Source organism: Erinaceus europaeus, chromosome 10 (assembly GCF_950295315.1).
Source record: "Erinaceus europaeus chromosome 10, mEriEur2.1, whole genome shotgun sequence".
NCBI lineage: Eukaryota > Metazoa > Chordata > Mammalia > Eulipotyphla > Erinaceidae > Erinaceus > Erinaceus europaeus.
The window spans coordinates 15,378,578-15,391,868 of NC_080171.1; the positions used below are offsets into that span (position 1 = coordinate 15,378,578).

General features: G+C 42.8%; 1 protein-coding gene across 8 annotated transcripts in view; it reads right to left on the reverse strand.

Moving 5' to 3' along the window:
• FRMPD1 (FERM and PDZ domain containing 1) overlaps window positions 1–13,291 on the reverse strand; it is a 207,480-nt gene that overhangs the window by 45,030 nt on the left and 149,159 nt on the right. For 6 of the 8 annotated variants that reach the window (XM_060199146.1, XM_060199147.1, XM_060199149.1 and 3 more), the window contains exon 2: window positions 10,887–10,991. The exons of the other annotated variants lie outside the window; for them this stretch is intronic. In XM_060199146.1, coding sequence (XP_060055129.1) covers window positions 10,887–10,987 — 101 coding nt within the window. In that variant the 5' untranslated portion in view covers window positions 10,988–10,991. The remainder of the gene's footprint in view (window positions 1–10,886; window positions 10,992–13,291) is intronic. 8 annotated transcript variants of the gene reach the window in all.

Genomic DNA, 13,291 nt, shown 5'->3' on the forward strand with positions numbered 1-13,291 from the left:
AGGTGAAACCTGGAGTGGAAGTGGCATATTGCATCAAAGTCAAGGGCTCTGGGAAAGGAAGGTGACAGGCAGGATGAAGGGACACTGGGGTCCTGATGTGTCTGTCTCCTACACACCAATCAAGAGGAGATGACACATTGTGCCTATGTGTTAAATACTAGACTGTAAACCAATGTGTATTTGATAATGTTTTTGCTTGTGTTGCTTCAATTCAGAGATTTATATACAATAAAATAAATAGGGGGCTGGGCAGTGGTGCACCCAGTTACATGCATGTGCGGAAGGACCCATGCAAGGATCTGGGTTCAAGCCCCACTCCTCACCTGCACAGTGGACGCTTCACAAGCAGTAAAGCAGGTCTGCAGGTGTCTATCTTTCTCCACCTCTCTATCTTCCCCTTCCCTCTCAATTTCACTTTGTTCTATCCAATAAAAAAGTAGAAAAAATGGCCACCAGGGCAGTGGATTCGTAGTGCCAGTACCGAGCCCCAGTGACAATCCTGGAGGCAATTAAATTAAATTAAATTAAATTAAACATAAAACAGTTACATTTGTTCTCTCTATATCTAAAAACAGGTAAGCTGGGAGTCGGGCTGTAGCGCAGTGGGTTAAGCGCAGGTGGCGCAAAGCACAAGGACCGGCATAAGGATCCCGGTTCGAACCCCGGCTCCCCACCTGCAGGGGAGTCGCTTCACAGGCGGTGAAGCAGGTCTGCAGGTGTCTATCTTTGTCTCGTCCTCTCTGTCTTCCCCTCCCTCTCTCCATTTCTCTCTGTCCTATCCAACAACAACAACAGCAATAATAACTACAACAATAAAATAACAAGGGCAACAAAAGGGAATAAATAAATAAAATAAATATTAAAAAAAAAAGATAAAAAAAAAACAGGTAAGCTTGAAACCTGTATTTTCCATTTCTCAAAACTCTAAAGCAAATCACAGATATTTTTCATTTGTCTATGACAAAAATTATTTTTTCCCTCTAAGAGTGATTCTTCCCGAGGAAGGTCATATAGTGAAGGGATAAGGTGTTTCTTGATATTATAAGTAACAGAGATGGGGAGTAACAGCTCCCTGGTGCTCTGCAGTTAAGGTCTATTGTCTATCATTTATTCTGAGCCATTTACCAAGTGTTGTCAGGAACTCTGCCTAATGCAATATACCTCACTCCTCTGAAAATCATCTCTTTGTCATTTACAAGGACCTCAAATTTCAACAAGTATCAGGAAACATGGAACACTCTCAGAGAGCCGATGCATGTGACAAGTCCAATTACACACAGTCCATCAAAGAGCTTCTCAGATCCTGGCTGAGAGCTGGTTTCAGCAGTCTGGATAAATGGCGACCGTATAGTTTAGTAGCCAGGAGAGAATTCCTTTCAGTAAAGCACATGGATGGCACTAAGAAGTGTCAGCAAGACGACTTAATGAGAGAGCAGAAGCCCCACAGGGAAAGACAGAAACAGGCTGGGAGCACGAATCGACCTGCCAACACCCATGTCCAGTGGAGAAGCAATTACAGAAGCCAGACCTTCCACCTTCTGCACCCCATAATGACCCTGGGTCCATGCTCCCAGAGGGGTAAGGAACAGGAAAGTTTCCAATGGAGGGAATGGGATATGGAACTGTGGTGGTGGGAACTGTGTGGAATTGTACTCCTCTTATCCTATGGTCTTGTTGATCATTATTAAATCAATAAAAAAAAAATCAATCAATAAATAAATATACAAGTCAGACTCTTCACTGAAATCCAAAAATCAACATCCGAGTTTCTTCAGAAAAGCAACAGAAGATTACCCTAGACATTACTCCTATTTTGTATATTAGCAGAAATACTGTCAAGCCTTTTCAGAGAAGGAAAAACAATAATGGAAATAATAAAGCATAAGAAATGGAAAAACGTCACTCGAAAACAAAACATGATGATGTACACTCAGAAAATCATCAGCAAAGAGAATTGCTAGTGTTTTCAAAAGAGATTTAGTTGAAATTGCAGGGTAATAACATAAAGCAGCAATAAACGAAAAGGCATTCAACGACTCACGAGAAAATGGATTCATAGCAAGTGGATAGCTCACCAGGTTGGGTGTATGCCTTGCTGCGCATGATACTCAGGTTTGAATTCTGGCACCACATGGGCGGTGCCATGGCACAGGGGAAGCCCTCTGTCTACATGCCTACCTGAATGAAAAAGTGTTCTGAGAGTGGTAAAATCGTGACTGTGTAAGACCCTGGCTCCACCAAAAAGAAATGAGAAGAGACGAGAAGAAAGGGAGAAAGAGAAAAGAGACTGGGGAGACAGCATATGGTTATGCAAAAAATTTTTCATGCCTGAGACCCCAAGTTCAATCCCTGGCAGCACCAAAAATTGGAGCTGGGCAGTGCTCTGGGGAAGAAGGAAAAAAGTTAATATGTATCATGTGTCAGGTTTTTTAAATATATATTTTTTATTTATTTTCCCTTTTGTTGCCCTTGTTGTTTAACATTGTTGTGGTTATTGATGTCATTGTTGTTAGATAGGACAGAGAGGAGGGGAAGACAGAGAGGGGGAGAGAAAGATAGACACCTGCAGACCTGCTTGTGAAGTGACTCCCCGGCAGGTAGGGAGCCGGGAGATCAGTTATTTTTAATGAGCTGATACAATAAGGTAATTGAGCAAAAGCACAATTATTGGGCCAAAGTTAAGAGTTGGGGAAACTAAATAATGAAAATGAAAGTAAGTTGTAAAACAAAATCATCAATTTAACGTAACATCCATCAAAAATTTCATAGCGCAGAGGGTTAAGCGTACGTTGGCACAAAGCGCAATGATCAGAGTAAGGATCTCAGTTCGAGCCCCCGGCTCCCCACTTGCCGAGGACTCACTTCACAGGCAGTGAAACAGGTCTGCAGGTCTTTCTCTCCCTGTCTCTGTCTTCTCCATTTCTCTCTGTCCTATACAACAATGACAGCAATAACAATAATAATAACCACAACAATGATAAAAAAAAAAGGGCAACAAAAGGAAAAAAAATAGCCTCCAGGAGCAGTGGATTGCAGGCACTGAGCCCCAGCAATAACCCTGGAGGAATAATAATAATAATAAGAAGAAGAAGAAGAAGAAAGAAAGAAAGAAAGAAAGAAAGAAAGAAAGAAAGAAAGAAAGAAAGAAAGGAAGGAAGAAAGAAAAGGAAATCCTTCCAAGGGGCCAGGTGGTGGTGCATCTGGTTTAGTGTACATGTTAAAATGCTCAAGGACCTGGGGGTCAAACCCCAGTCCCCACCTGCATGGTTAAGTGTCACAAGTGGTGAAGCAGGGTTGCAGGTCTCTCTCTCTCTCTATCCATCTATCTTTCCCCTCCTCTCAATTTCTGGCTGTCTCTATCCAATAAATAAATAAAGATAATAAAAAATTTATAACAAAAAATTCTTCCAGACTTAAAAAGCAAAACATAACATGGATCGTGGAAGATGGCTCAGCAGGAGAACAGGTGTCTTACACGTGTGAGTGAGTTTCCAGCACTGCCTAGAAAGGAGAACTTGATGGACTGACAATGCTAATAGCAACGAGAGCAACAATGCTGCATTGGTAACATTTACCGAGCATGAACTATGTACCAGGGAATGAGCTAACTTGTTTTCTCTCTCTCTCTCTCTCTCTCTCTCTCTCTTTTTTTTTTTTTTACTAGTTATTTAATATTGGTTTACAAAACTGCAAGATAACAGGGGCAAAATTCCACAGGGTTCCCACCACCAGAGTTCTGTGTCCCATCCCCTCCATTGGAAACTGCTATGGTTCTTCCAAGGTCACAGATATGGGCTGACTATTGTTTCTATAGCTATCCATAGTTTTATATATTTGCCCATCTTTTCTCTGGTCCTGTCTTCTCTTCCTAGGTCACACCTACACCTATGATTATTTCCAAATGTCCTTTCTTTTTTCCCTCTTATCTATTCTTGTCCTGATGGAGCCCTCTGGTCATCTTCCCCTAACATTTCTCCTATTCTTTCTACCCTAATGCCCTTATTCTTATCATATTTTTTTCTTTTTTTACTAGTGATTTAATAATGATTAACAAGATTGTAGGACAAGAGGGATACAATTTCACACAGCTCCCACCACCGGAGATCCGTGTCCCATCCCCTCCATTGCAAACTGGAGCAAAATTCTTTTTTTTTTTTGCCTATCCAACAACGACATCAACAACAATAATAACTACAACAACAATAAAAAACAACAAGGGCAACAAAAGGGAAAATAGACAATAGTAATTAAAAAAAAAGAACTACAGCATTTATCATCTCTGTAGTAGCCAGTCTGTCCTTGCTATACTACAGTGTGTGTGGCAAGAGCTATGTCTGTCTTTCTTGTACCATGTGCTGAACTCACTGCCAGGAATAGAGAATAAGGCTTCATCAATGCTTGGAGGACAAAAGAAAAAGGAAGCCTGGGGATCGGGTGGTGGCGCAGCGGGTTAAGCGCAGGTGGCGCAAAGCGCAAGGACTGTCATAAGGATCCCGGTTCAGCCTCTGGCTCCCCACCTGCAGGGGAGTCGCTTCACAAGCTGTGAAGCAGGTCTGCAGCTGTCTATCTTTCTCTCTCCATCTCTAGTTCCCCTCCCCTTTAGATTTCTCTCTGTCCTATCCAACATCAATGACAACAATAACAACAAGGGCGACAAAATGGGAAAAAATGGCCTCCAGGAGCAGTGGATTCATAGTGCAGGCACCGAGCCCCAGCAATAACCATGGAGGCAAAAAAGAGAAGAAAAAGCAAGCCTTAGCCACATGGTTAGAAAAGAATGCATTTCTGATGTTTTTCAACTAGGTAGGCTTTGGTTACCTGACTTTTCCCATTGGAACTGTGCATCCCTCAAGAGTGGTTGACAAAAGAGGCCCCACTGTGTTGAGCAATCTCTGGAAAATGTCAAAAGCTTGGATTTGACATTTCTCCCAAAAGCTCCATTTCAGATTTTATTTAAAAGAGGATTGCTTAAGAACTAGACCAAATGGTAGCCTTTCCTCACAAAGAATGTTCAATATTTGATGGTGAGCTAAAGGAAATGATCTGAGGCAAAATGTCCTCCTCTGAAGTGTCTTATAAATAGCAAGCAGAACACTGGTAATCTAACAACCCATATGCCTGTTGCCTTTGTAGCGGTTTCAAACCATAAATCCAAGGTCACTTATGATTTCACACTGGAAGAGCATTAAGACCTATGTGTGGTTGCACTGATGGAATTTCTATCAAATAACTGGATTAAACCTAAAGTAGAATTAGAAAAAAACCTGTTACATGTATCATGGAAATCTTCTTGTGTAAACGAATTCTATATTTTATGGGCCATGAGTTCATATTTAGCAGATCAATAACACCTAAGGGGGAAAAATACCATAAGGGAAGGGATTATGCTTCCAATATCTTCTGGCTTTTTATTTGCTTTCAGATATGTTAGAAAATACAGTTTCCTTCTATCTTGTAATAACAAAGAATTCACCTTTGAGTTCCAGCAGGATGTGGAGAAACTATTTTGATTCTATGTTTAAACACTATTACTTTCAGCTTGAGTAATTTTAAAAGCTAAAGTCTGGTATAAATGGGACTGTTTTTTAAATCTCAAGTTTCTGAAGGAAAGCAAAAATAGAGGCAGTACCAAACATCATTTTAGCAGGTGGTCATAAATGTAGCACTGTGATTGTGGTTGTGATGGTTTCTAGGAAATCAGTTAGTGTAGATATTGAGAATATAGTGCTATAAGATGAGGAATCACAGCTGAGAAAAGAAATCATTCCATTACTTCATTAAACAGGAGATTCAAGACTAGTGGGAATTCTATACATGTATCCTGGAGTCTTCTAGCCTGATCTTGAATCATTCACTTTCTCCCATGGATCAAGAAACAATAAATATTTGGTACCTGAGCGACTAGGTGAGTGAAGAAACCAGTGCATATGCTGGAGTGATGCTCTGGTCTCTTTCTTAAAAAACTAACAAATCTTTTTAAAGTTGTGATAATTTGCCCCCACACCTACAGACAACTAATTTTTGGCAAGGGGGTACCATAACATCAAATGGAGAAAGGAGAGCCTTTTTAGCAAATGATCTTGGGAAAGTTGGGTTGAAAAGTGAAGAATGAACTAGGACTACTGTGTATCATCATTCACAAAAGTCAGTTCCAAATGGATCAAGACATGGGCATTATACCAGAAACTATCAAACAGAGGAAAACACTGGTGGAATGTTCTGATTCAGAAACATTTTTTTAAGGTTATAGGATGTTCATTGGAATGAACAAGTTAAGCAAAAGTTACCAAGAGAAGGGTGGACAGTAAAATGGAGCCATCTGCCCCAAAGCTGAGACAAAGGAAGGCATGCCAGTGAAAAGTTAGAGCCAACTGCCTGCTGCCAGCCAGAAGTACATTGGTTATATATGTTTCATCTGAAATTGGGTTCTGTGGGAAAGCAGGGGGAAGGAGTGTGTGCTAGCCACCTTGGTGTCAGGGGTAGATTCTTGTCCTGTTCAACTGCCAGGTGTAGAAGCCTTATCTCCTGACATTCAGAATGACTAGAAACTGACCATTAGTTTTTTTTTTTTTAATATTTATTTCTTTTTGTTGCCCTTGTTATTTTATTATTGTAGTGATTGTTGTTGTTGTTGTTATTGATGTCGTTGTTGTTGGATAGGACAGAGAGAGAAATGGAGAGAGGAGGGGAAGACAGACAGGGGGAGAAAGATAGACACCTGCAGACCTGCTTCACCACTTGTGACGTGACACCCCTGCAGGTGGGAAGCCAGGGTCTCGAACCGGGATCCTTACGCCGGTCCTTGTGCTTTGCGCCATGTGCGCTTAACCCACTGTGCTACCGCCCGACTCCCTGTCTGTTAGTTTTCGCTTGTGTAAATGTTTGTCTTAAGCCTGAGGGTTTTCACTGACCCAGCTCTGAACTGTTGCTATTCTGTTAGCCTGTCGAAAGCCTTATTTATAATTATATGCCACTGCATTTCCTATTCTGAAAAATGGCAATGAAAAAAAATATATATTTTTGCCTCCAGGGATAGCAGTGGGGCTTAGTGCTGGGACAACAAATTCATCGTTCTCAGCAGCCATTTTTCTCTCTCTTTCTCTTTCTTTTCATTTTTTTTCCTCCAGGGTTATTGCTGGGGTTCAGTGCCTGCACCATGAATCCACTGTTCCTGGAGGCCATTTTTCCCCCCTTTTGTTGGCCTTGTTGTTGTAGCCTTGTTGTGGCTATTATTGTTGTTGTTGATGTCGTTCATTGTTGGATAGGACAGAGAGAAATGGAGAGAGGAGGGGAAAGGGGGAGATAGAGAGGGGGAGAGAAAGAGAGACACCTGCAGACCTGCTTCACCGCCTGTGAAGCGACTACCCTGCAGCTGGGGAGCCAGGGACTCGAACCAGGATCCTCACGCCGGTCCTTGCACTTTGTGCCACATTTCTTTTCATTTTATTTGATAGGACAGAGAGAACTTGAGAGGGGCAGAGAATGATAGAGAGGGAGAGAGACAGAGAGACACCTGTAGAGCTGCTTCACCGCTCATGAAGTGTCCTCCATGCAGGTGGGGAGAGGAGGCTCAAAGCTGACTCCTTGTGCATAGTGATATGTGTGCTTAACCTGAGCGTCACTACCCAACCCCACAATGAGAATCTTTGAATATGGCAGAAGCATCTTTGAAGAGTCAAACCTAACAGCAAGGAAAAAAAAAAAAAAGCAAAAATAAACCAATGGGACCACATTAAACCAAAAAGCTTCCGTACAAAGGAACCGTCACGAAAACAGAAAGACACCCTACTGAACAGAAGAAGTCATGTCACATATCTGACAGACATGCTGCTATCTATCAGACAAAGGGATACTAGCTAGAATACAGAAAAAGTTCACTAAACTCAGCAACAACAGAGACATAAAGATGTTCAAAGGCACTGATCAGAGAAGTGTAAATAAATGAGGACACATATACACACATATATGACAGAGAAATTGTGAGGGGAGGGGGAATTAGAGAGAGAGAGAGAGACTTGTAAACTATGCACTCATCCAGATGTACCATCGTCTAACCCCTTCTATCTCTCTCTCTCTAGCTGAAGAAGTTAGCTGGAGAGGTGAAGCCCCAGTGACAAGAAAAAAAGAAAAACAATTCCTGGAGTCAATGTCACTTTTATTTACATTCTGTCAGAGAAGCGAGATATCAGAGAGTTCAAGAGTGAAATATTTAGTTAGCTTCTATTCTATAGGACTTCACAGAGACTTCAAAGTGCTGAAATTCGTCACCAAGGGGGTGGATGGGTGGGAAAGAGAGGAATCTATCAGTTTCCAAATAGATATGGACAGCATCACACAAGACCTGGTTTTGCAAAGTTATTTCAGGGAACAATGTATTTGGCAGTTTTCCCATTCATTTATGTCTTTTATTTTTTTTTGAATTACTATATCCCCCTGCAGGGAGGAATGGAAGCTTATTCCTAGGTCCTTCACATGGTAATATGTGCACCATCACCAAACCCCCAAGGAAGTTATTTTGCTGACTTGATTTTTAAAAAAAATTTTTTTATATTTATTTTATTTATTTATTCCCTTTTGTTCCCTTGTTGTTTTATTGTTGTAGTTATTATTGTTGTTGTTGTTGGATAGGACAGAGAGAAATGGAGAGGGGGGGGAAGACAGAGAGGAGGAGAGAAAGATAGACACCTGCAGACCTGCTTCACCGCCTGTGAAGCGACTCCCCTGCAGGTGGGGAGCCGGGGTTCGAACCGGGATCCTTATGCCGGTCCTTGTGCTTTGCGCCACCTGCGCTTAGCCCGCTGTGCTACAGCCCGACTCCCTCCCATTCATTTATGAAGCATGACTTGAGCACTAGGAATCCAGCCATCTCTGGGTTACAGAAATGAGGCAGATGCTTTTCCAGACCTCACAGTGTTTATGGATTAGGAGACAGAAGGAGGACATGCTCAAAGAGTCGGATACACCAGGAGGAGCACTGCAAGACATAAATCAAATACTAAGGGGACCCATGAAATTCTTTCTACTCTGGGCTGGGGAACACTTTATGGGAGCTCCAACAATTCCATCAGACCTTCAACCATGGGTGATTTAGGAGCTGGGAGGACACAGCTGGCACAGGAGCTCAGACTGTGCTCAGGAGTAGAAGGTGAAGAGGAAGTACTTGCATGAGGAGAATAGTGAGTTGTTCATTTGAGCTGGAGTATGATGTGAAGGAAGCAGAGCAGTGAGACCAACAGCTGTCAAGGGTCGTGGTTTGACAGTGAATGCCAAACCAAAAACATTTAAGCTCATCCTGTAATAATCAGGGGACTGGGGCCAGGTGGTGGTGGTGCACCTGCTTAAATGCACACACTACAGTGTGCAAGGACTTGGGTTCAAGCCCTTCATCCCCACCTGCAGGGGAAAGCTTTATGGATGGTGGAGCAGGGCTGCAGGTGTCTTTCTGTCTCTCTCTCCCTCCCTATCTCCCCATCCCTCTCAATTTATCTCTCTATCTAATAAATAAATAAATAAATAAATAAATAAATAAATAAGGGGGCTGGGTGGTGACGCACCTGGTTGAGTGCACATGTTACAATGTACAGGGACCCAGGCACAAGCCCTCAGTTCCTACCTGCAGGGGGAAGCTTTGTGAATGGTGAAGCAGGGTTGCAGGTGTCTCTCTTCTTCTTTATCTCTCCCTACCGACCCTCTCAATTTCTGGCTGTCTCTATCCAATAAATAAATAAAGTCTTTAAAAATATCAGGGACGGGGGCCAGGCATAGGGCAGCAGGTTAAGTGCACATGGCACAAAGCACAAGGACCCAAGCAAGGATCCCAGTTGGAGCCCCCAGCTCTCCACCTGTAGGGGAGTCGCTTCACAGGCAGTGAAGCAGATCTGCAGGTGAAGCAGATCTGTCTTCCCCTCCTCTATTGATTTCTCTCTGTCCTATCCAACAGCAATAACAACAGCAACAAAATGGGAAAAAAAAAAAAAAAAAGGCTTCCAGGAGCAGTGGGTTTGTAGTGCAGACACTGAGCCCCAGCGATAACCCTGTAGGCAAAAAAAAAAAAAAAAAAATTAAAGGGCTATCTATCACAGGTTTTTGAGCAGAAGACAGGAACAGTTCTAAAAAAATCATTTACTCTTTCGACCTCATGTGTTTCAGCTGCAAAACGGGCCTAGCTTTAGTGGCCTGCTGTCCCTGCAGTATATAAGGATCAGAGGACTCCGCTGTCCGGCAGTGCAGCCCTGAGCGAGGTCTATTGTTCAGAAGCAGAGCAGCTGTTTCCAGTTCCTTCAGAAGAATGTATGTTTCAGAAACACCTGACATGTGCTATTTCATCTTGGTGACAGAGCCAGATGGAAAATCTGAGATGGAAAATGAACGCTTCAAAAACAGAACATATTTTAATGTTCCTTGTAGCAGTCAGATCAGATCACTATTGGATTACATTTTTTTCAAAGCATGAAATGGGGACTGTAAGGAAAGAACAGCTGCTGGAAACAAAAGAAGAGAAGGAGTGTAAACAACAGATTTCCTGAGTTTCATGTCAAATAGTAAGAAAGGTATGTGTGTGTGTCCCAGAGTTTGTCCCCAAGCACAAATTTGTATGAGTCCGTATGTGATGGGTTCATTGCCGTACATGTGTAAGTTTGACGTAAGTATATCTGTGTGTCTATGGGTGCACATGGGAGGTGGCACACAGGATCAGCTGGAAGGGGGACAGAAAGAAGTCCGGCAAAATGCTGACCTGTTTACGTTGCTCCCACCATATGGTGCAAGAACAAAGCAAGCAGGCGACAGTGATCCTAACTAAGCTGCTGCCAAGAGTGGCAGATCCCTCCTCCCACGGGGACACCAAACCCTTACAGATGACAATTCTACCAGCCCAGGGTCCTTACCGGGCTGAGCTGTCCCGCGAGCGCCGAAGCCATCTTGCCACCATTTGTTCTATTCTGTGTGCTTTCCCTGTCTGAAAGAAACTGGTCTCCAGCTCTTCCATTTACCTAAAAGGAAGAAGAGCTATTTTAAGAAGCTCGCCAAAATTTTTCGAAGAGGCTCTCGACAAATCTCTAGGATGCTTACTGTATTTCCCCAGAGCCTGCTCAAATAGCTGGAGCGTGCCTGTCAGAAATGAACATAAACACGTGTTTGGTGCCCACGGTGTCAGCAACTTGAGCAGCTCTCTGCCCTGAGCAGTCCATACCCGTGTGGTAATGGGCTGGCTTTAACTCTTATTGCAGTTAAATAGAAGGATGAGGGAGGGAGTCGGGTGGTAGTGCAGCGGGTTAAGCGCACGTGGTGCAAAGTGCAAGGACCGGCTTAAGGATCCAGCCTCCAGCTCCCCATCTGCAGGGCAGTCGCTTCACAGATGGTGAAGTAGGTCTGCAGGTGTCTGTTTTTCTCTCTCCTTCTCTGTCTTCCCTTCCTCTCTCCATTTTTCTCTGTCCTATCCAATAACAACAACAATAACTACAACAACTATGAAAAACAACAAGGGCAACAAAAAGGAAAAATAAATAATAAAAGAAGAAGGATGAGGGAATAAGGCAGGTAAGGTTTCTCCGTGATGGTGACCCACAGTAAGAAACACATCTGACTGTGTGATACTCTGCCAGCCCAGGATGGCGCAGCTCAGTTTTAACTGTGTAGGAAACAGCACGCATAGGAATCCTTCTGAGGACATAGTGCCTAGTCTCCTGAGTACCACTTTTAAAAAATATATATTTGGCGGGAGTCCGGCGGTAGCACAGCGGGTTAACCGCAGGTGGCGCCAAACGCAAGGACCAGTGAAAGGATCCCGGTGTGAGCCCCCGGCTCCCCACCTGCAGGGGAGGTCGCTTCACAGGCGGTGAAGCAGGTCTGCAGGTGTCTTTCTCCCCCCTCTCTGTCTTCCCCTCCTCTCTCCATTTCTCTCTGTCCTATCCAACAACGACATCAATAACAACAACAATAAAACAACAACAAGGGCAACAAAAGGGAAAATAAATAAAATTAAAATATATATATATATATATATTTGGCTCAACATATTACATTTGGATTTTAATTTATATAATTATAAAAGACTTTTTAAAAATATTTCATTGAGCCAGGGAGAGAGCATAATGGATATGCAAAAGATTTTTGTGCCTGAGACTTTGAGGTCCCAGGTTCAATCCCCAGCACCACCATAAACCAGTGCTCAAAAGTGTTCTTCTCTCTAGCTCTCTCTCTCTCCCATTAAAAGATAAAATTAATGAAAATAGCATATAGAAAAAAAATTGGGATCTGGGTGGTGGCGCACCTGGTTGAGCATACACATATTCAGGAAGGGGTGAAGCAGGGCTGCAGGTATCTCTTGGTCTCTGCTTCTCTCTATCTCCCTTCCCTCTCAATGTCTCTCTGTCTCTATCAAAAAGCAAGGGAAAAAGTGGTGGATTTGTCATGTAGGCATGAAGCCCTAATGATAACCCAGGTGACAATAAGAAAAGAATGAACAGGCAATCTATCTGTAAATTTTGAATACTAGACTGTAAAAAAGATATGTAGTTCCTGTAATGGACACTTGAAATTCTGATAAGAGGAAAGATTTCAAACTTAAAATTTTTGTTAAGATGATAAGTACTCTTGCCACATAGTAATAATAAAAAAAGATACACAGTAAAAGGTTTCCCTTCCATCCACCTTGTTTCCATACCTGTAACAACCAGAGTTTATGCTTTTGCAAGCTAATATACATTTATTATCTTTATTTACCTATTGGATAGAGACAGCTAGAAATCAAGAGGGAAGAGGGTGACAGGGAGACAGAGAGACACCTGCAACACTGCTTCACCACTCATGAATCTTCCTCACTGCAGGTGGGGACCAGGGGATTGAACCTGGGTCCTTGCACATTGTAACATGTGAGCTCGACCAGGTGCGCCACCACCTGGCCCCCACGGTTCCTCTTCTTAACACAAAGGTTACACCACATACAATCTTCTGCACCGTTTTCTTTTCTCCTTAGAACACATATATGTCATCGATATCTCTCCATATCAGCACATAGGATGCTTCATCCTTTTGTGACAGCTACTGAACATTACACTATATAAAAATGCCATCATTTAAAAAGTATTTCTCTGGGGCCTGGTGGTGCCACACCTGATTGAGTGCACATGTTACAATGGGCAAGGTTCAAGCCCCCAGTCCCCACCTACAGGGGGAAAGCTTTGTGAGTGGTGAAGCAGGGCTGCAGGGCTCTCTCTGTCTCTTTCCCTCTCTATAATTCCCTTCCCTCTTTATTTCTGGCTGTCTCTATTCAATAAATAAAGATAATAAA